Here is a 21,990-nt window from a genome sequence, read left to right as displayed (position 1 = left end):
CTCCAGTAGTTGCTGTTATGGTAGAAAGACGTGGGCAGTGTTTGTATTGGAGAATCTAACTAGTCGTGACACACAACAGCAACACAGCGCTTCAAAGAGCTTATTCCTGGCTCCCATGAAAGCTATTGTTCTGAGAGCAATAAGAATGTCAGTGCACCTGTCCTACACTCAGGTGTACACACACACACACACACGCACACGCACACGCGCACACACACACACACACACACACACACACACACATACATACACACACACACACACACACACACACAAGGCAATGGGAGCTTTTCATCTCACACAGCGTCATCAGAGATTTAAAGATATTGTTGCCTTGAATGATGTCAATCTATACACACCGTTTTCACACTTAGCTGTAATCTAGTAAGACATCAACAGCTTTTTCAATTTTGATTGAGCAGTGCCATGTTTCTTGCTCTGTATTAGAGGGAAAGAAATGTAAAAGGCCTATTAGACTAATACATTTTGTGCCTTTTGAAGAGAGTACTTTGTGACTAATGCTCTGTGTCCATGTCACGTTCCACCAGTGTACCCCATTACCAATTCAAAGGCATGATTTAATCGCAGGCCCGAAATCACTACAGAGAAAAGCTCTAGAAGTGTTTTCCCACCCCAGGATACATACGGGCCCTGGTGGACGTAGCGCAGTAACTAGAGAATAGGGTGTCCTTTGGGACGAAGCCTGTAATAACGTGTTACATCACAGCCTCTTTAGTAACCTGTGCTTATTCCATCACTGTACTCTATTCCCTGGACTGTACATGACAGACTCAGCAAGTCAGACCCCAGTTCTGCAAGACATGGGGTTTTTCACCTCTGGGTCTACTTTCGGCCCACCACAGGACTGTGTTAGCCTGTAAAACTAAAGTTTATTCTGTGCAGCTAATGCAAGGCCTTAGGTCTCTGGTAAACTAGTCATACGAGTGTGGTTCACCATCGAAACCACGTCCATTACAAAAGCACCCTTTGCCTATGCAGTCTTTCTTCACACACTGATGTACAGAGCCAAGAAACGTCTTCTCTTTCCAAGCAATTAGTCAGATAAATTAGTGGAATCAACCCCCAAGCCAATGTGGACACAGTGGAAACGTGAGTTAGACCTGCAAACAGAGCAAAATCACCACGACGACACGGCACGCAGCGTCTCCACGGCAACAACCAGGGTTCTAACGCGGCTACAGCTGTTCTCATATGCGCTCATCTCACCTCAGCTTCTAAATCAGGACGATCACAAGCTATTTATAGATTACTAGCAGTTAGCAGTGTTGGTGGCCATGGTGATGATGAGGATGAGGATGAGGATGATGATGATGATGATGATGATGATGATGATGATGAGGATGATGATGATGATGATGATGATGACTTTGTTTGAATATCAACTGTAGTTAAAGTAGTCAAGTTCAGGGAATAATTCTACAGTGTCTGATTTTATTTTATTACACACAATGAGCAGAGCCAGATTCCTACAGCAAAGCTACAGTAAAGTTCTCTCTCGAATGACTTCTCAAAATCAATTTGACAATATGACAGTTCTGTATCCAGAGTTGTGGGTATCAACTTTCTTTGTTCACCTATGTTGTGCATACACACACACACACACACACACACACACACACACACACACACACACACACACACACACACACACACACACACACACACACACACACACACACACACACACACACACACACACACACACACACACACACACACACACTGTACATAAAAAACATCACAAATCATGTTGTTTCAACTAATTATTATTAAGTGACTGGCCTTTTTTACTAAACGTTTCAGTCAAAGTGTTAGATCAATTATTTAAAACATTTTGGCCCAAACTTAGCTCCAACCTAAGAAAATGTGGGCAAAAATTCTGTCAACTTAAAATGATGTGTTTGCTCAATTTGTCTCATATGTTAATTCAACCCCAAAACATGTTGGCTTGTTACCAGAAAAAGGCTGTGGAACTAGTTACACACACAGTGCTTTTAACATACAGTGTTTTCAACTTACATATTTGACACATGATTACATTGTGCGTGTTCATTTATACAATAACTAGTATTCAACATGTTTTCACCTGGGATTTGAACTCAAAACCTCTCGGTTTATGGCATCCCGACCTTCCTGCTACACCCCTATGTCTCTATCAGTTAACGTGTTATTGTGTTAAAACTTAATGTGACTATTCTCTCATCATTGATTTGATTGACTTAGGTGTTCTGTATAGTTGTCTAATGTTGCTGGGTCATATTACTCTGTTTAATGTTATCACTTAATCACTATTAAACATGAAATCGTTTTTATTGAGATTTACTTTGAAGTGCAAAGCGCAATAACATTGAAATCAGGCATTGGCACAGACATGGTGGTGTGGGAGGAAGAATGGAATACTGCACTCAAGAGATTGTGAGTTCAAATCCCAGGTGAGAACGTATGTGTGTAACTAGTTCCATAGCTTTATTGTTGCTGGTAAAATGCCAAAATAATAATTTCTATTTGAATAAACATATGAGACAAATTGAGCAAACACATAATTTAAGTTGACTTACCTTTTCTCATGTTGGAGCTAAGTTTGGGCCAACTAAACAAAGAAAAGGCTGTGCACACACACACACACACACACACACACACACACACACACACACACACACACACACACACACACCTACACACACACACACACACACACACACACACACACACACACACACACACACACACACACACACACACACACACACACACACACACACACACACACACACACACACACACACACACACACACACACACACACACACACACACACACACACACACACACACACACACACTGAGAGGTTCCCAAGGTTCATTCTGCCCTTCTGATGTCTATCCAGCCGGCACTAACACCTACAGCCAACATTATCAGCCTTGTGTACATAACATTCACCATTTGTGTTTAAGTTGTTTTTTTAACCCCTCACATGGCAAGCCGTTAGTGTCAAGTCAAGTGACTCATCCTACTGCTGAATGTTTTGATGGAAAAACAAATAGTTTGTTTCTTTATCTGAATTTGGAACGTGTCTCTTACAATGTAATAACCTCTGTATAATTGAATTTCCATAACTATCATGTAGATAGGCTATAGCAAGATTTATTAATTGGAGAATATTTTTAACATGTTCATATTATTCAAACATAACAGGCAACTAACCCCTTCCCCATCTATTGAAACCAGAAAAGCATGAGCCACAGGCTGAGTATGAGCCAGGTCAGGTGAACTCATTATGACTCAAGCCATCAATGCACTCTACAGCCATGCATAGCCATGGGCTGATCCACTGATTAAACACTTAGTACAATAATAAACGTATAGGCTATACATGTATCTCACTGTACTGGCCGTGGTCCTTTACCACATTACAGATTGTGAAAAAACATGTTTTACAAAAGAAAAGGATGTTGTGTTCATACTGTTGACCTCTGTTTTCATGAGGCAAAGTCCTCCTCGTATCATTTACTTTCCTATGGGATGTCTCAGTCTGCACCTAAGTCAGGGGTGTCAAACAAACGGCACGCGGACCGGATCCAGCCCATGAGGGGTTCCAATCAGGCCCGAGGCTGGTTAGAGTAAAAAGAAAATGAACAAACTCAACATGCTTTAAAATGACTAAAACCGTTACCGATGCACAATCATTATCATTACCTTGGCCTATGTGATTGCATGCCTTGCTTGTGCGCATGTGAGTGTTTGTAGGCTATGTTACCTTCATTTTCCACGCCTCCACAAGGTGGAATGCATCCCCAGAAATATTTTCTACTTCTCCTGGATTGTAGGAAAACATACTGTACTTTCTGAAAGGCTCATGGGTTATGACATACTTTATAATGAATCGGTAAGTGGAGCTGCTTTCTGTAGCCTCTGTACAGCAGGCTGTGTTGCGTGTCTTTGAACAGGTTTCACTGGACCTTTAATGTGACGTAACAGATGCTTAGAACGTTTTGATGGAAAAACAAATAGTTAGACAAAACTGCTACGTTGTCACTTACATCCATATGAACTCTTTATTTATGGGTCTCTTACAGTGTAAGTACCATGTAAAAAAAATTATATATAATTAGAGTTTCCATACCTACCTATCTAGATACACTGTAAAACCAAGTGTTAAGAATCTGAACACATAACTAAACACTTTTCTGTAACATTTTTTAAACGCACCGAGGCATTTGGAATTTCAAGGAAAGCGCGTCACGGTGTTTAGATTGGAAACACCAGAACATGTTTATTCGTTGTAACACTTTTTAAACACATGCACACGTTTATACAACACTTAACACTGTATTGTTTTAACAGGGTGTAAAGCAGTATTTACATATTTCCCAGCATGTGTGCTTTTGTGTGGATCGTGCGAGATACCCACCCATGACTGTGTTTATTAGTGACACAGACATGATTGTTGCATTCAATTATTATATTTCTGAAGCCTTCTTCAAGTGACTGCCTAACTGAATGTATTTCAATTATAAATAAACCCTTTAATGACCACATATAATATATTTAATGAGGCCTTTAGTTATGGCCTAGTCATCCTCGACATTATGGTCTAAAAATCCTGGCTCATGGGCCACATCAGACCTGCAAGTCACAATATGCTGGTTTGTGAAGTGATTAGAGAGAGGATATCCAACAATTTGAATATGTTATAACCCACAACTTGCACTCAGAGTGACTGCTATGGTGAAGGACTTAACAAACAAGACTACCTAAACCATCTAAACTGGAACAACCATCTCAGTAACAGGTACAATATGTCCAACCCCTTAAAGATTTCATTTGTTCAGAAAAATGTAAGTGATTTATCTTTGTATAGTATACGATCAATGAATCAATCAATGTGCACGAGGAAACAGATACAGTATTAAAATAAACTATTCTAAATATCAATCTGCAACAAAGCATGCTGGGAAATATTATAATGGACCCCTCCCACATCTTTGAAGTCAGCACAGTCGAGTAACAACAATACCATGCGATTGAAAGATGTCTTGAATCAAATGTCTCGTTCAGTTGTGCTGAAATGTAGGTAAGGTGACAGACATTCCTAACACTGATCTGAATAAAAGGCATGGAAAGTCACATATATTTATAATGACCAAATGCACTCTAAACAGGACTATGGGAAAGTACACACTAGTGTTTAAAATCTGAACACTTAGGAGTTATAGGTGTTCTCCTGGTTGGAAGTTGACTGGAAAAAGTTGACTGTCATATTTAATCTTGCATTGTAAATACCTGTGTTAAGATGAGAACACCTATTGGCAAATCTAAATGCCTAGTGTTTAAGTATAAACACTGACGTTTAGGTTATAAATGTGTCACGTTTCATGTTTCATGTGTCCACATCATTAAGGAATTATCATGGTCCACACATGATTAAAAAAAAGTTATATAGCTGCACCATTGAGAGCATCACGACTGGCTGCATCAACACATGGTATGGCAAATGCTCGGCATCCGACACCAAGGTGCTACAGAGGGTAGTGCGTACGGCCCAGTACATCACTTGGGCCGAGCTCCCTGCCACCCAGGACCTCTATACCAGGTGGTGTCAGACGAAGGCCCTACACATGTTCTACAACTCCAGCCACCCAACTCTCTGCTACCACACAGCAAGAGGTACCGATGCACCAAGTCTGGAACCAACAGGAGCCTGAACAGCTTCTACCCCCAAGCCAAAAGACTGCTAAATAGTTAGTTAAACAGTTAACCAAAGCTACCCGGACTATCTGCACTGACCCTTTTTGCACTAACTCTTTTGACTCATCACATACACTGCTGTTACTGTTTATTATCTATCCTGTTGCCTAGTCACTTTGTCCCTACCTATATGTACATATCTACCTCAATCACCTCGCACCCCTGCACATGGACTCGGTACTGGTACCCCGTGAATATAGCCAAATGTTGACTCATTGTGTATATATTCCTTGTGTTAATATTTGTCTATTTTTCTATTATTTCTATTTCTATTTCTGTCTGCATTGCTGGGAAGGGCCCGTAATTAAACATTTCACTGTTAATCTACACCTGTTGTTTACAATGTATATGAAAAATACAATTTGATATGATGGTTATACAGTGTAGGCTATAGCAAGATTGGAATAATATCTGATTCGTGGGAGAATGTATGTTTAAACATGTCTGCATTATTCAAACATAACAGGCACCTAACCCCTTCACCATCTGTTGAAACCAGAAAAGCACATATGAGCCAGGGCAGGTAAACTCATTATAACTCAAGCAGAGACAATCTACAGCCAAACATAAACGATGATAACCAGGTGATAATGCCAGGAGCTGTTCTTTCAGGGCTACGGCACTAATAGCTCATGGGAAAGCGCAGTCTCAATGTGTCACTGCTGAAAACAGTGGTATTAAATCCACTGTAGGCTATAAATTAATTGTGATTTTGAATATTACTAAATTATATAAGCTGAAACAAACAACGGAAATATGGCCAAACTCTAAAGGGATCATTTCACATTCAAATGGACAAATAAACAAATAGACCTGAACAGTCCATTATACATGTAGCTACAACTCTAAAAGCACATTAAAATGCATGCGCTTTTAGTGTTGTTAGCTGCTGTAACATACACAATACAATGGATGCATACTACCGTCATTTTCACTCTCCAGTAGTCATTTAAGTGTTGCTAGGCACATCTGAAGACATGCTTATTAGTGCATTAGTTTCCTTTGCACCGTTATGTGCCCGTGTTGAATAATATCATATGTAGATGGTGTCCATAATGTAGAAGGTGTCCCACCACCTCTCTGCTTCAGAGGGGATGGGTTAAATGTTCCTTTCCCTAATGTAGGTCTAAAGCACACCCACTCTGGTCTTTGATACAGTTTAATCAGACGTTGCTTGGGGGAATTAATATTGGTTGTTATCTCCAAAACAGAAAAGTTTCAGGAATTGGAAAAAAATGTATATATTTTCCCCATTAACGAAAATACAATTATGAAACTTCAGATGCTATTTTGAAAATATGTTCTTGGTCCAAGAGTCATGAAATGTTCAGAGTACATTGAGGGGAGTTACTCATTTCAATAAATGTTTTTAGAAATGTATTTGCGAGGTTTTCATCAGACAGCAACGTATTTCAAAAACAAATAATAAAACATTCACTCTTAATTTTCGAGTAATGTAGGCCTAAAAAGGGTTAATGTCTTCGTGTTATTAAACTTGTTACGGGTCCCTATGTTACCCAGGCCTGATCGACAGGTTAAATATGTCAATTCTGACATAAATAAATGTCTCTGTATGTCCATGAAGTCATGTAGGCCTACCAGTTTACTAAATGTGGGCCTTTACTAAAGAAACATTGCGTGCAAAGCTGTGTGCCTACTCTCAATGTAGAAACAATGCTCTCTAATCTACTGCCTGGATTTTTTGGTCCTTCACAAAGACCATTATGATTTTGTCTTGTTTTATAGAAATGCTGATTCACCCTAACGAATGTTTGCTTAAAGACATTTCCATATTATGGCGGAGATCAAATCCAGCTAGACCTTTCACTGTAATGTTGGCAATACCACTTCAATCAAGAAACTAGCATGTTCATTGAGGCCCTAAGCTAAATAAAGGCCATGCAAATGCCGACATTAAAGGCACCAGGCTACTCTGAATATGTGCTAAAGTTGAAGGCCTATAGCCTACAGCACGCCTGTTGACTCCGTTGGTATTTTCTACACGTATATCCTATAGCATATATACTGTACATCTGTTTTGTATGTTTTCTTCTATCAAAGTGGATATACCTCAGGATACGATTCGTTGGAGGACAAGGACCTGATCGTTTGGTCGAGAACGGGTTATGGGCGTTTTATTCGGCCTGCTCGTGTATGGCCAGCTGCAGATCATCCCTCATGATGTGGTTGTTGGCAGCGCAGCTCACAGGAGCTAGAGGAGCTGTCCTTTCAGCACCACGTGCAGCGCAGCTCATGTTCAAGCTGCAGCAACAGCTGATGGAACGAACTTCAGTTAAGGTTACATGCACACAATCATAGCGCGGGTAGATGTTTGGGGGGGGGGACTAGTATAGGCCCGGTACACTACTTTTGTGAAATAACTGTTTATTATTTTTTAAATAAAATAATTTGTATTCATTTTATTTTTTTCAAGGGGTGCTGCAGCACCCTCAGCACCGCTACTTCTCTGTCAATGCACACAATAATGCGATTATTATTGCCTGTCAGGTTAATATAATAGTTTGTTTAAAACGTTTACATGCTTTGCAAAAATAACGATTTCCCCAATAATCCTGTTTACATGGACACATCTGAAAGCAGGCTACTGATGAGACATTTGATAATTGCAGAACATCGCCAAACAATATAAACGTTCTACCACAGTGACCATGTTATTTTTGCAAAGACTATTTGATTCTGAGTTCAGACATATAATTTTTGTATGTGAAAACTACTTATAAGACGAATACTTTTCCGAACTCACTTAACTCACTTAATGGTGCTGGCACATGCGCAGATCAAATTGACCGCTGGGCCGTCGATTAACTTGTTTACATATCCTAATAATTCGAAAGATTGCTCAGAAAACCCGGTGTTTTAATCGGTGTATGCTTACTTCGATTATGACCTTACACTGATTAAGATACGCAGAGTAAGGTGTTTACATGACTAATGCAATACTCGGCCTTCTGCCATAATCAGTTTAATGTCGAGTGTTTAGTGTGAATGTAAACATATTGATGCCTTCACAGTTTTTTATATAGTGTTGGCGTGTTATCAATCAGAGCATTTTGTAACCTACCACTTGCATGATCTGCCATTAAATCCTGGATTCAAACATGTTGTCTACAGGGGTAACCAAATGTGTTCAAGCCTATCTCAGTGGCGTGGTAGGCCACTCCTACTTTGATGGTGCATTGTGGTACCCGGGGGAATGGTTGCATACATAGTAGCCTAAGTCTGCTTGTCGTGTAGGCTATTGATCTTTTCTCATTAAATTGATGAGCTGCTGAAATCTATAATGGAAATGGTCAGTTTATCCAGATAGACAGACACATTATGTTGTTGCTACTGATTGTAGTGATGCCTTTTTTCCAGATCTATAAAGTTGATGTGCAGAAACATTGTACACAGGTGGCATTTTACTGTTATTGCGTCATCATTTTGTTTCGCCTGTTAACATACCGGAGTTATTTAGCAAAAACTACATTTGACCTGCTTTTCTAAAACAATTGATGTTGCATAATGAACAGGTTTTAAGGGTTAATAGCGGGTAGTGGGCATAGACTACCTGTTGCTGGACTAAGTTTAGTGAAACGCATGTCTGCATAATGCTGTGTTGACTTTAATTCGTTGTGCTATATAGTGTTGTAAGTGATATAGTAACTATTTAAATTGTAGCCTACTAACCACCTAACATCCACGGCCCATGACTGTCATTAGGCTATAGTCTACACTTTAAATCTCCGCATGAATGACATTATATTGACACAGTGGTTGTGCGTAATGCTGTTACGCAATTAAATCTCCATGGACTGTAGACTGCAGACTCACCTATGGTGGTGATGACTGTGATGGCAAAGTAAAAAGATCCCGCAAATTTCCACTGAACTCCGGCCCTGTGGGGCTCGGCCTCCATAATGATGGTCTCCAGTTTGCGGTAGTCGTCCTCGCTAATGTTGTATTTCCCTTGGAGACGCTTCTCCTCTGCCTCCAGCTGTTCTTTCTCCCGCATCTCGAAGTCTGACTCCAGGGCATCGAACACCGCGGCCCCGACCAGCAGGTACGTGAACGTGCAGATGATCAGGGACAAGGTCCGCACGTTCTGCCGCTTCATGACCACCAGGAACCGGCGAGTGAGGGGCTCATGTCCCCTCCGATCCCCCGGGAAGGCTGCGCAGCAATCGGGAAAGCGTTGGCAGCGGCTGAAAGAGGAGGGACAGACTGGCGCGTGTTGGTGACGGTGGGCGCGGTGGACAGAAGAGCAGTAGTGGAGACTGCTATGTGTGTGATCCCTGTAACAGGTCCCCAAATCCTGCTCCGGGTTCGCAGAGAGACACAGGAGACTGCTCGATCGCCGGGACCACGAGCCCTGCAGCCTAGACACTCTGCGCAAAACCTGCCCAAACCAAGTCCTCCAAGCGCGTAGTGCCATCAACAAGCAGCTGCTAGATTCCTGTTGTCTTCTTATCGAAAAGTCAACGTTTTTTTTTACGAATTCAATTTAACACATATGGCAAAATAATGTTCAATTATTTTTCTTGTGAATCTGTAAATGCTTGATGCGGAATTCTCAGGTTGTGCATGCATTCCTGGAAGATTTAAAGATAAATTAACCGGTCCAACAGAGGTTGGATGCGGGTGAAGCATAGGCTATTTTCGCATTTGCTCCCAGTAAGTTTCAGTAAGCAGCAACCTGTTCATCTCGCTACCTCATCTTAAGTGTCAGGCTATTTCTAACAACGAACCATCCCCCCATTTGTACATAATCAATTGACTGTGTGGAATCTAGAAATACAGCTCAGAAATATAAGACATCGCCAGAAGTAATTTCCATTTGATTCACAATGTGTTGTGCTGAGTCCTCGATAAGATACACGAGGAGAGGAACAACACAGCGCAGGATCCGGCAGAAAAAAAGTCTACTCACTCACTTGATTCGCGCTCTGGGGATCTAAACCCAGGCAAAACTCAACAAAGATCTAACACTGTGCACAGCGTAATTCCTGTCCATTGCGGAATTATTCACTACCGATTCCTTTCCTCATATCGGATCATATTGCCATGATTTATGGTAAAGATAAAACTATCCCAAAACGGTGACTGGAAGAGCTACTCGTCATCAATAAATCTACATTAACTACAGGTTTCATTTCAAATGTTCCCTTCTTAGAATAGTGCCTCAGAACAAAACGTGCATTGTCACTGTATAACCTACTCTAGCAACCCGGAGCAGGAAAACCCGAAATACCGGTATAGCCTGGTGCTGTCTCATGTTAGGCGCGCGGTGACTACCGGCTCAGCTGCGCCCACCAAGTGCTCTACAGGCCCGAGCTGATTTCTCCGCGGGCTTCCAATTAACTGGAGTTAAATTAGAAAAAGGTTCCGGTTTTCCTCGTTAGTAGAAGTTACTCGAGGCCATCAATTAACGCTAGAGAGAGAGAGAAGCACTTTGATGATGAAACCGAACACTGCGTGTCCTCACAGGCTACGGATGCTGAGTGTGTGGAATCTCCTGTCAGAAGTGTGGCAGGCTAGACCATTTAGGAGACCGTTGAGATCTGATTCTCCATCTATTGTATTTTAGGACATTCTATTTTAAGACATTCTAATTGTTAAACATGTTTACTTAAAGCCGTCTTCCTCCCGAGGGGCATCTCTTAATACACCCCCTGTCCCAGGTCACCCCTTCTCCTCACACCCCTCCTGCAGCGTCCACTCTCACTCATTATTAACACGAGATTACTTCCAAACACATGACCAACTCACATACAGTGCATTCGGAAAGTATTGAGACCCCTGGACTTTTGTTACGTTACAGCCTTATTCTAAAATTGATTAAATATGTTTTTCCTCATCAATCTACACACAATGTCACATAATGACAAAGCGAAAATAGTTTTTTAGAAATGTTAGCAAATTTATTTCAATAAAAAACAAAAACACCTTATTTACATAAGTATTCAGACCCTTTGCTATGAGACTTGAAATTGAGCTCAGGTTGCATCCTGTTTCCATTGATCAACCTTGAGATGTTTCTACAACTTGATTGGAGTCCACCTGTGGTAAATTCAATTATTTGGACATGATTTGGAAAGGCACACACCTGTCTATATAAGGTCACACAGTTGACAGTGCATGTCAGAGCAAAAACCAAACCATGAGGTCGAAGCAATTGTCCGTAGAACTCCAAGACAGGATTGTGTCGAGGCACAGATCTGGGGAAGGGTACCAAAACTTTGATGCAGCATTGAAGGTCCTCAAGAACACAATGGCCTCCATCATTATTAAATGGAAGAAGTTTGGAACCACCAAGACTCTTCCTAGAGCTGGCCACCCGGCCAAACTGAGCATACGGAGAAGAAGGGCCTTGGTCAGTGAGGTGACCAAGAACCCAATGGTCACTCTGACAGAGCTCCAGAGTTCCTCTGTGGAGATGGGAGAACCTTCCAGAAGGACAACCAGCTCTGCAGCACTCCATCAATCAGGTCTTTATGGGTCGGGTGGACAGACGGAAGCCACTCCTCAGTAAAAGGGACATGACAGCCCGCTTGGATTTTGTCAAAAGGCACCTAAACAAGATTCTCTGGTCTGATGAAACCAAGATTGAACTCTTTGGCCTGAATGCCAAGCGTCACGTCTGGAGGAAACCTGGCACCACCCCTATGGTGAAGCATGGAGGTGGCAGCATCATGCAGTGGGGATGTATTTCAGCGGCAGGGACTGGGAGACTAGTCAGGATCGAGGGAAAGATTAACGGAGCAAAGTACAGAGAGATCCTCGATGAAAACCTGCTCCGGAGTGCTCAGGACCTCAGACTTGGGTGAAAGTTCACCTTCCAACAGGACAACGACCCTAAGCACACAGCCATCCAACCTGACAGAGCTTGAGAGGATCTGCAGAGAAGAATGAGAGAAACTACCCTAATACAGGTGTGCCAAGCTTGTAGCGTCATAATCAAGAAGACTGTAATCACTGACAAAGATGCTTCAACAAAGTACTGAGTAAAGGGTCTGAATACTTATGTAAATTACATATTTCACTTTTTTCTTTTTAATAAATGTGCAAAAATGTCAAAACTGTTTTTGCTTTCTCATTATGTGGTATTGGTGTAGATTGATGAGGGGGGAAAGTAATTTAATCAATTTTAGAATAAGGCTGTAACGTAACCAAATGTGGAAAATGTCAAGGGGTCTGAATAGTTTCCGAATGCACTGTATGATTAGTCTGCTAGCCAGGCTAGCCCAACACCAATGAAACGCTAAATCACTGTATCCAGTAGCTGCTGTCCATGGTGCTAGTTTACAGGCTCGCATGCATGTGCACTGGAAGGACTGGGGAGTACTGTGTCGCAGTGCAAGAATGCATCTGTCTATTGAGATGGGTGTTCAAAGAAACCGAATCTGAGGATAATATTCTTCAGGTGTCCATTCCTAATGTTCTTTAAGGTAATTCAATATGATATATGTCTATATTGCCATGATTGTGTAATGAACGACACAAATATTGTAACAACATTGCAGAATTCTGCATTTCAGCTTAAATTAATGACCTTTTAACATGGCAAACTGATCATTCTAAGGGGTAGATATGCCCATCAACCCATGCCTCTCACAAACTCCTCTTTATCCAACAAAATAGATGACTAAACCTTTATATGATTTGAAACTGTGGAAATCTTTTCAATATTAATGATCTACAGGGTCTAGACAGGATCACAGTTTTTACATATTCTCAGGGTCAATATTTTGGCAGATTCTTGTTGTTGTTGCTATACTCTGGTCTAATGTCAGTTTTATTTGTATGGAGGACAGAACTCAGCACGCACCCAACCCGCTCACTCTAATCAAGGGCATGTCGTGCCAATCCTTCAATAGACTCTGACTCTATAATTTAGTCTTTTGACTCTTGAGGGAAGTGTGAACTTAAAATCCCCTTGAACTTTGCAATAGCATACTTGAATACGCTCAACTGTCAGTTCTCTGCCTTCTACTTCCGCCACCACAGGTACGATGTCATAACCCCAAAGGCCTCCTCTTCACAGCTGGTATTTAAGACACTCCATCCTCATTTCCCCATTTGACCTTTAAACCCTTTGGGCCATTCGTCTATGACAGCTAGGGTAACTATGGTGACCCAAAGGTTTATAGGGAAAACGCATCCCTAAGGAAGGCTCACATTAGCTCATTTTAACCATGCCTAATCGGAAAACAAAACCTTTTGTCCTCTCTGAGAAGGGTCATACTGGCTATTAGTCTATACCAGGTGGCCAACCCTCCTCCTGAAGAGATACTGGGTATGCAGGGGTTTGATCTAGCCCTACTCCAACACATAGCTCCCCAGGAAGAGAGTGACTGGCCACCCACTGGTCGATTTCTACCATCGTTTGAGACTTACTGGCATGAAAACGATCAATGAGTACCTCCAAGTTTATTAAGTGAAGTTCCCTTTACAGTGTAATTAGCCCAGAGTGCTTTCTATTGTAAGTTACTGATGGGTAGCACAACTATCTGTCCTAAACCTCTCCCTCAACATCGACAAAACGAAGGAGCTGATCATGGACTATAGGAGACAGCAGAGAGAGCGCGCCCCGATCCACATTGTCAGGGCTGCGGGGGAGAGGGTCAAAGCTTCAAGTTCCTTGACCTGCGCATCACTGACAACCTGAAATGGTCCTTTCACACAGACAGTGTGGTGAAGAAGGAGCATCAGCGTCTCTTCAACCTCAGGAGGCTGAAGAAATTCGTCTTGGCCCCTAAAACCCTCACAAACTTCTACAGATGCACCATTGAGAGCCTCCTGTCGGGCTGTATCTAACCCTAACCCTAGCTTCATGTCCACATTCCAGTTCAACCCTAACCCTAGCCTCAACCAAAACCTAACCCTAGCTTCATGTCCACATTCCAGTTCAACCCTAACACTAGCCTCAACCAAAACCTAACCCTAGCTTCATGTCCACATTCCAGTTCAACCCTAACACTAGCCTCAACCAAAACCTAACCCTAGCTTCATGTCCACATTCCAGTTCAACCCTAACCCTAGCCTCAACCAAAACCTAACCCTAGCTTCATGTCCACATTCCAGTTCAACCCTAACCCTAGCCTCAACCAAAACCTAACCCTAGCTTCATGTCCACATTCCAGTTCAACCCTAACCCTAACCACAACCAAAACCTAACCCTAGCTTCATGTCCACATTCCAGTTCAACCCTAACCCTAGCCTCAACCAAAACCTAACCCTAGCTTCATGTCCACATTCCAGTTCAACCCTAACACTAGCCTCAACCAAAACCTAACCCTAGCTTCATGTCCACATTCCAGTTCAACCCTAACCCTAGCCTCAACCAAAACCTAACCCTAGCTTCATGTCCACATTCCAGTTCAACCCTAACACTAGCCTCAACCAAAACCTAACCCTAGCGTCATGTCCACATTCCAGTTCAACCCTAACCCTAGTACAGTATGTGCTTCAATAACCACCTTTTTTACCATCATTTTACGTTCACTGGCACGAAAACGATAAGTGAGTCCCTCCAATTTTGTGACATGACCGTTACGGTGGAATTAGCCCAGAGTGCTTTCTATTGGAAGTTACTGATGGATGCACAACTATCTGTCCTAAAATGTACAGATCAAAGCAAACATGATCGCTTCCTCTCTTTTGTCTTCCTCTGTCTCTGTCTCTCTCTCTCTTTCTCAATTCATTTTCAATTTAAGGTGCTTTATTGCATGGGACACATATGTTTACATTGCCAAAGCAAGTGAAACAGACAATAAACAAAAGTGAAATAAAGTTAAGTAATTATTTATTTAACTAGGCAAGTCAGTTAAGAACAAATTCGTATTTACAATGACGTCCTGTGTAATCTGAGTGAAATATGTATCTCTAATATGGTCATATGCTTGGCAGGTCAGGAAGTGCAGCTCAGTTTACACCTCCTTTTGTGGGCAGTGTGCACATAGCCTGTCTTCTCTTGAGAGCCAGGTCTGGCTACGGCGGCCTTTCTCAATAGCAAGGTTATGCTCACTGAGTCTGTACCTAGTCAAAGCTTTCCTTAAGTTTGGGTCACTCACAGTGGTCAGGTATTCTGCCACTGTGTACTCTCTCTCTGCTTAGGGCCAAATAGCATTCTAGTTTGCGCTGTTTTTTGTTAATTCTTTCCAATGTGTCAAGTAATGATCTTTTTGTTTTCTCATGATTTGGTTGGGTCTAATTGTGTTGCTGTCCTGGGGCTCTGTGGGGTGTGTTTGTGAACAGAGCCCTAGGACCAGCTTGCTTAGGGCACTCTTCTCCAGGTTCATCTCTCTGTAGGTGATGGCTTTGTTATGAAAGGTTTGGGAATAGCTTCCTTTTAGGTGGCTGTAGAATTGAACGTCTCTTTTCTGGAGTTTGATAATTAGCGGGTATCGGCCTAATTCTGCTCTGCATGCATATTTGGAGTTTTACTTTGTACATGGAGAATATTTTTGCTGAATTCTGCATGCAGATTCTCAATTTGGTGTTTGTCCCATTTTGTGAATTATTGGTTGGTGAGTGGACCGCAGACCTCACAACCGTAAAGGGCAATGGGTTCTATAACTGATTCAGATATTTTTACTTGACACACACACACACACACACACACACACACACACACACACACACACACACACACACACACACACACACACACACACACACACACACACACACACACACACACACACACACACACACACACACACACACACAGACATAAAAACGCTGCACTCAGAAAGAAAGTCATCTTCCATCTGAATTCAGAAGAGAGAGTGGTGGTGGTGGTGGTGGTGGTGGGGTATATTCACTGGAAAGGAACAAAGTGTCTACACTGTAATGCATAAATCAAGTTTCAAGCCGTGCATAACTGCAACCATTTGGAGTCTGAACAGCTCCTTCAATCAACACTGTCTGGATGGTTCTGAGTGTTCTATCTATACCATCTATATATAACTCAATGTTCTCTCCTCGTCTTTCATGTCTCCGCTCTCCTCCCACCTACAGAGCTGTGCATGTTCCTGGAGAAGAGTAAAAATAAAGTTGGATAACGGCAGCAGGCACCTACAGTACTTCAGAGGAAGTCTCCATAGTAATGACAAAGTGGATCACTAAATGAGGGGGAATATCTTACAGGCGTTCAGACAGACACAGAGGATACGTCCTAAATGGCACCCTACCTATTCCCCGGTAGTGCACTACTTTTGACCAGTACCTTATGGGCGTTATAGGGAATAGGGTGCCATTTGGGAGGTACATCACAAAGGCATTATCCATGATGCACAGAGATTCCCATGTAGAGATTTTGTTTAGATTGACAATGAAAAGCATTATACAGATTACTACATAATATTATAGTATGTGGTTTAATACAATTATTGTGATGTATTGCAGATTGTCAAATGTAAACCCTCTGTGTGTTAAATACAATACACTGTACTACTATGGACAAATAAACTATTGTATTATGTGAAATACATGATAAATCATGCTATGTGCACATGAAGATCTTTTAACCCTCCCCCTAACAGGCCTCATTCATTTACTCATTAAAACAACATTTTTGTCAACAAACACACATCTTAAATGTTTATGTTGTTGTTGTTCTCACTGATCTGTGATCTCCTAGGGAAACGAGTGTTGATGTTTTCCTCTGATGATGGATGATAAACAGGAAAGCAATATGATGTATAATCTCTCTCTCTCTCTCTCTCTCTCTCTCTCTCTCTCTCTCTCTCTCTCTCTCTCTCTCTCTCTCTCTCTCTCTCTCTCTCTCTCTCTCTCTCTCTCTCTCTCTCTCTCTCTCTCTCTCTCTCTCTCTCTCTCTCTCTCTCTCTCTCTCTCTCTCTAATTCAATTGACTTTATTGACATGGCAAGTTCATTATTACTTACATTGTCAAAGTATACATATCGAAAAATATAAATAAAATATATATGTATATATATACAAAATATATATATATTTATATATAAATAAATGGTGGGACCAACAGCAATAATAATAGTAGTAGTGGACATGGGATTACCATTAACAACAACTACAACAACAATATTAATCAGAACAACAATACATTAAAGCAACAGTAGTAGACCAGTCTCAACATGACTGGGAAGAAACATGACCTGGTATGAAAGACAGAACAAAACAAGATGGGAAATATTATCAACATTACTTTGCACTTTTCACTGGCTGTCCCTCAGGTTGTGGCAGGAGGACACATATTTGGCTGCCAAAGCTGCGCATTTTGGCTTTTCACCCAATAAATATTTTATTTTTTCTTCATCTTTTATAGTTTCAAATTCTTTGTATTGAATTATAATTTTGGGAAAGAAATATTCTCTTAGGTCTGAGTATTTGTCACAGTGTAATAGGAAATGCATCTCTGTCTCTACCTCTCCCCTGGAGCAGAGTGAGCACAGCCTGTCCTCTCTGGGCAGCCAGGTTTGTCTGTGACAACCGGTCTCTATAGCCAGACTGTGCTCACTGAGTCTGTGCCTAGTCAATGTTTTCCTCAGTCTTCTATCAGTCACAGTGGTCAGATAGTCTGCCACCATGTACTGTCTGTTTAGAGCCAAATAGCATTGAAGTTTACTTCAAGTTTACTCTGTCTGTCTGTCTGTCTGTCTGTCTGTCTGTCTGTCTGTCTGTCTGTCTGTCTGTCTGTCTGTCTGTCTGTCTGTCTGTCTCTCTCTCTCTCTCTCTCTCTCTCTCTCTCTCTCCCTCTCTCCCTCTCTCCCTCTCTCCCTCTCTCCCTGTACAGTGTATCTCCCTCTCCTTCCCCCCTCATCTCCCTCTGAATCTCTCCCCCTCTCTCTCTCTCCCTCTTCATATGTTTTGGCAGTGAACCAATTGTTTTCTCAGTAGGCATCCCAACCCAGTAGTGATTGATATGGCGGATTAACTTTCCGAGTGGCTTCTGAAATCAGTCCAGACACCACAAGAGACCCCTTGCTCCAATTACACTCACCGCAGGTTGCTGGAGACAATTAAGCAATAAGGCCAGAGGGGGTGTGGTATATGGCCAATATACCATGGCTAAGGGCTGTTCCATAGCACGACACAACGCAGAGTGCCTTGCCTTGATACAGCCCTTAGCCATGGTATATTAGCCATGTACCACAAACCTCTGAGGTGCCTTATTCCTATTATAAACTGGTTACCAACGTAATTAGAGCAGTAAAAATACATGTTTTGTCATGCACATGGTACACGGTCTGATATACCACGGTTGTTAGCCAATCAGCACTCAGGGCTCGAACCACCCAGTTTATAATAATCATTCTACCATTGAATGGGTGTCTGTAGGGTTTCTTCTTTGTTTACTCAACTTTTCAGTCAGTTTGAACTGAACTTAACATTTTTAGTTGCCCGAACTTAGCTCCAACTTGAGAAAACAAGGGCTAGGGACACCCAACCTTTCAAATAGTGCTTTTAACATACAATGTTTCAACATACATGATTACATCATACATGTTCATTTACAGCGCCGTCGGAAAGTATTCAGAATCATTGACTTTTCCACATTTTGTTATGTTACAGTCTTATTCTAAAATGTATTAAATAAAACATTTTCCTCATCAATCTACACACAATACCCCATAATGACAAAGCAGAAACAGGTTTCTAGACATTTTTGCTAATTTAAAATTAAAATACAGCTGAAATATCACATCTACATAAGTATTCAGACCCTTAATTCAATCTTTTATTGAAGCACCTTTGGCAGAGATTACAGCCTCGAGTCTTCTTGGGTAGGACGCTACAAGCTTGGCACACCTGTTTTGGGGGAATTTCTCCCATTCTTCTCTGCAGATCCTCCCAAGCTCTGTCAGGTTGGATGGGGAGTGTTGCTGCACAGCTATTTTCAGGTCTCTCCAGAGATGTTAGATCAGGTTCTAGTCCGGGCTCTGGCTGGGCCACTCAAGGACTTTCAGAGACTTGTCCTGAAGCCACTCCTGCATTGTCTTGGCTGTGTGCTTAGGGTCATTGTCCTGTTGGTAGGTGAACCTTCACGGCAGTCTGAGGTCTTGAGCGATCTGGAGAAGGTTTTCATCAAGGATCTCTCTGTACTTTGCTCCATTCATCTTTGCCTCGATCCTGACTAGTCTCCCAGTCCCTGCCACTGAAAAACCTCCCCATAGCATGATGCTGCCACCACCATGCTTCACCGTAGGGATGGTGCCAGGTTTCCTCCAGATGTGACCCTTGGCATTCAGGCCAAAGAGTTCAATCTTGGTTTCATCAGACCAGAGAATCTTGTTTCTCATGATCTGAGAGCCTTTAGGTGCCTTTTGGCAAACTCCAAGCGGGCTGTCATGTGCCTTTTACTGAGGAATGGCTTCAGTCTGGCCACTCTACCATAAAGGCCTGATTGGTGGAGTGCTGCAGAAAGGGTTGTCCTTCTTAAAGGTTCTCCCATCTCCACAGAGGAACTATAGAGCTCTGTCAGAGTGACCTTCAGGTTCTTGGTCACCTCACTGACCAAGGCCCTTCTCCCTCGATTCCTCAGTTTGGCCGGGCGGCCAGCTCTAGGAAGAGTCTTGGTGGTTCCAAACTTCTTCCATTTAAGAAAGATTCTGAAAACCCTGTTTCGCTTGGTCATTTTGGGGTATTATGTGTAGATTGCTGAGTATTTTTTTTGTTTAATCAATTTTAGAATATGGCTGTAATGTAACAAAATGTTGAAAAAGTCAAAGAGGCCTGAATACTTTCCGAAGGCACTGTATATGAACAATAAATGATATGAACATGCAAAATGTCAGCGGGTGTCAGATAGGTACATTGAAACGTATGTTAAAAGCACTGTGGTTGTCCCTATGTTTTCTGAAGTTTCGACCAACAATCTTTTTTTAACACTTTGACTGAAAAGTTAAGTGAACTAAAAGAGTCTGCGGAAGCAGTTACTAAATGATTATTAGTTGAATCAACAAAACAGTGTTTTACAGTGTGTAGGGGTTTCCTCTCTAGGTGTCTGGCTCTCCCCCGCCCCTGTCACAGCCCAGTATGTTGTGTAGTAAGGCCTCCTTCTCAGGTTCCTTGTGCCGAAGTCTGCCACAAGACTGTGTTAGTCTGCAGATAGTCTCTCGTGGACAGACTACGTAAACAGAAATGGTACTGTAGATCTGTCCTTATAGTACAGGATGCGTGAGATAACGAGTGGCATTAGTTCTGGTGCTTGGGTTTTTCCGTTACTGGTTATTTGGACAAATTACGATTTTGCTGGTGTTAACATCTTTCAAATTTCGGACGGGGAGGGGACATTTGGCCCAAAGACTTGCCCGTAAATTGCAAAGAGAGACTGTGGAGCTCTTTGTTCTGGTTCCAATCGGTTGAGCATTTCTTTGTCTATACAAAGAACGATTCTGTGATCCCGAGTGGCGCAGCACTACAGACACCCTGCTTCAAATCCAGGATGTATCACAATCGGCCGTGATTGGGAGTCCCATAGGGCGGAGCACAATTGGCCCAGCGTCGCCCGGGTTTGGCCGGTGTAGGCCGTCATTGTAAATAAGAATTTGTTCTTAACTGACCTGCCTAGTTCAATTAATAAAAAAAAATATACTAGCTCCTATAGCTTAATTAGCTAAGTCCACTTCCAGCAAACTTAGTTTAGCCAGGGGCACTGTGCACCAGGCACGTCATATAGACATAACACAGGTGTCAGTAGACTGCTTTGTGTTTACAGCAACCTCCTCTCCACCTCTCTGAGATCATTTACATATCAAGGCTGTTGAAATGAATGACTGGACGTGACTATACTTCTCAATGGAGAAACAGTAGAAAGAGATTTAATTGAAGGCTTCATCTGTATAAAGCCTTGGGTTTTTCTCATCATTTTTCTTTCAGGTAAAAATACATAATTTCCTCCTATTGTGATTGGTAGAAGAGTGTGGGGGAATGGACACAGGAATATGAGGACATGTTGATCATTACCAGAACATTCAAACATTTTTTTAAGATGAGAAGGGTACAAACTATAGTGTGTCATTTTGGGTGACACATCTTCGGATTACACATTTTGTATCACCTTCGGACTGTTGACTTAAGGGTTTCTCAGCCTCTGTGTTGTTCTCATTTGACACATTCAGTACTGTACTGTATATAACTTTTTCTAATTATCTCAGAATCGTTTTGTTACAGCGACTTACATTTTAAGATGCGACAGATAACATTTTTAGTTGAGCAATAGTAGTGACAGCTGGGG

General features: G+C 41.9%; 1 protein-coding gene across 1 annotated transcript in view; it reads right to left on the bottom strand.

Annotated features, from left to right (window-relative positions):
• LOC139558493 (potassium channel subfamily K member 9-like) overlaps positions 1-10,336 on the bottom strand; it is a 33,025-nt gene extending 22,689 nt beyond the window's left edge. Inside the window, exon 1 of the mRNA XM_071373654.1 lies at positions 9,604-10,336. Within this exon, the coding sequence (XP_071229755.1) occupies positions 9,604-10,204 (601 nt within the window). The 5' untranslated portion in view covers positions 10,205-10,336. The remainder of the gene's footprint in view (positions 1-9,603) is intronic.
• Positions 10,337-21,990: the final 11,654 nt, after the last annotated feature.

The sequence above is a fragment of the Salvelinus alpinus genome, chromosome 29 (genome assembly GCF_045679555.1).
Source record: "Salvelinus alpinus chromosome 29, SLU_Salpinus.1, whole genome shotgun sequence".
NCBI lineage: Eukaryota > Metazoa > Chordata > Actinopteri > Salmoniformes > Salmonidae > Salvelinus > Salvelinus alpinus.
The sequence above is the reverse complement of the archived record's forward strand: the minus strand, read 5'-3'. Positions and strand labels throughout refer to the sequence as shown.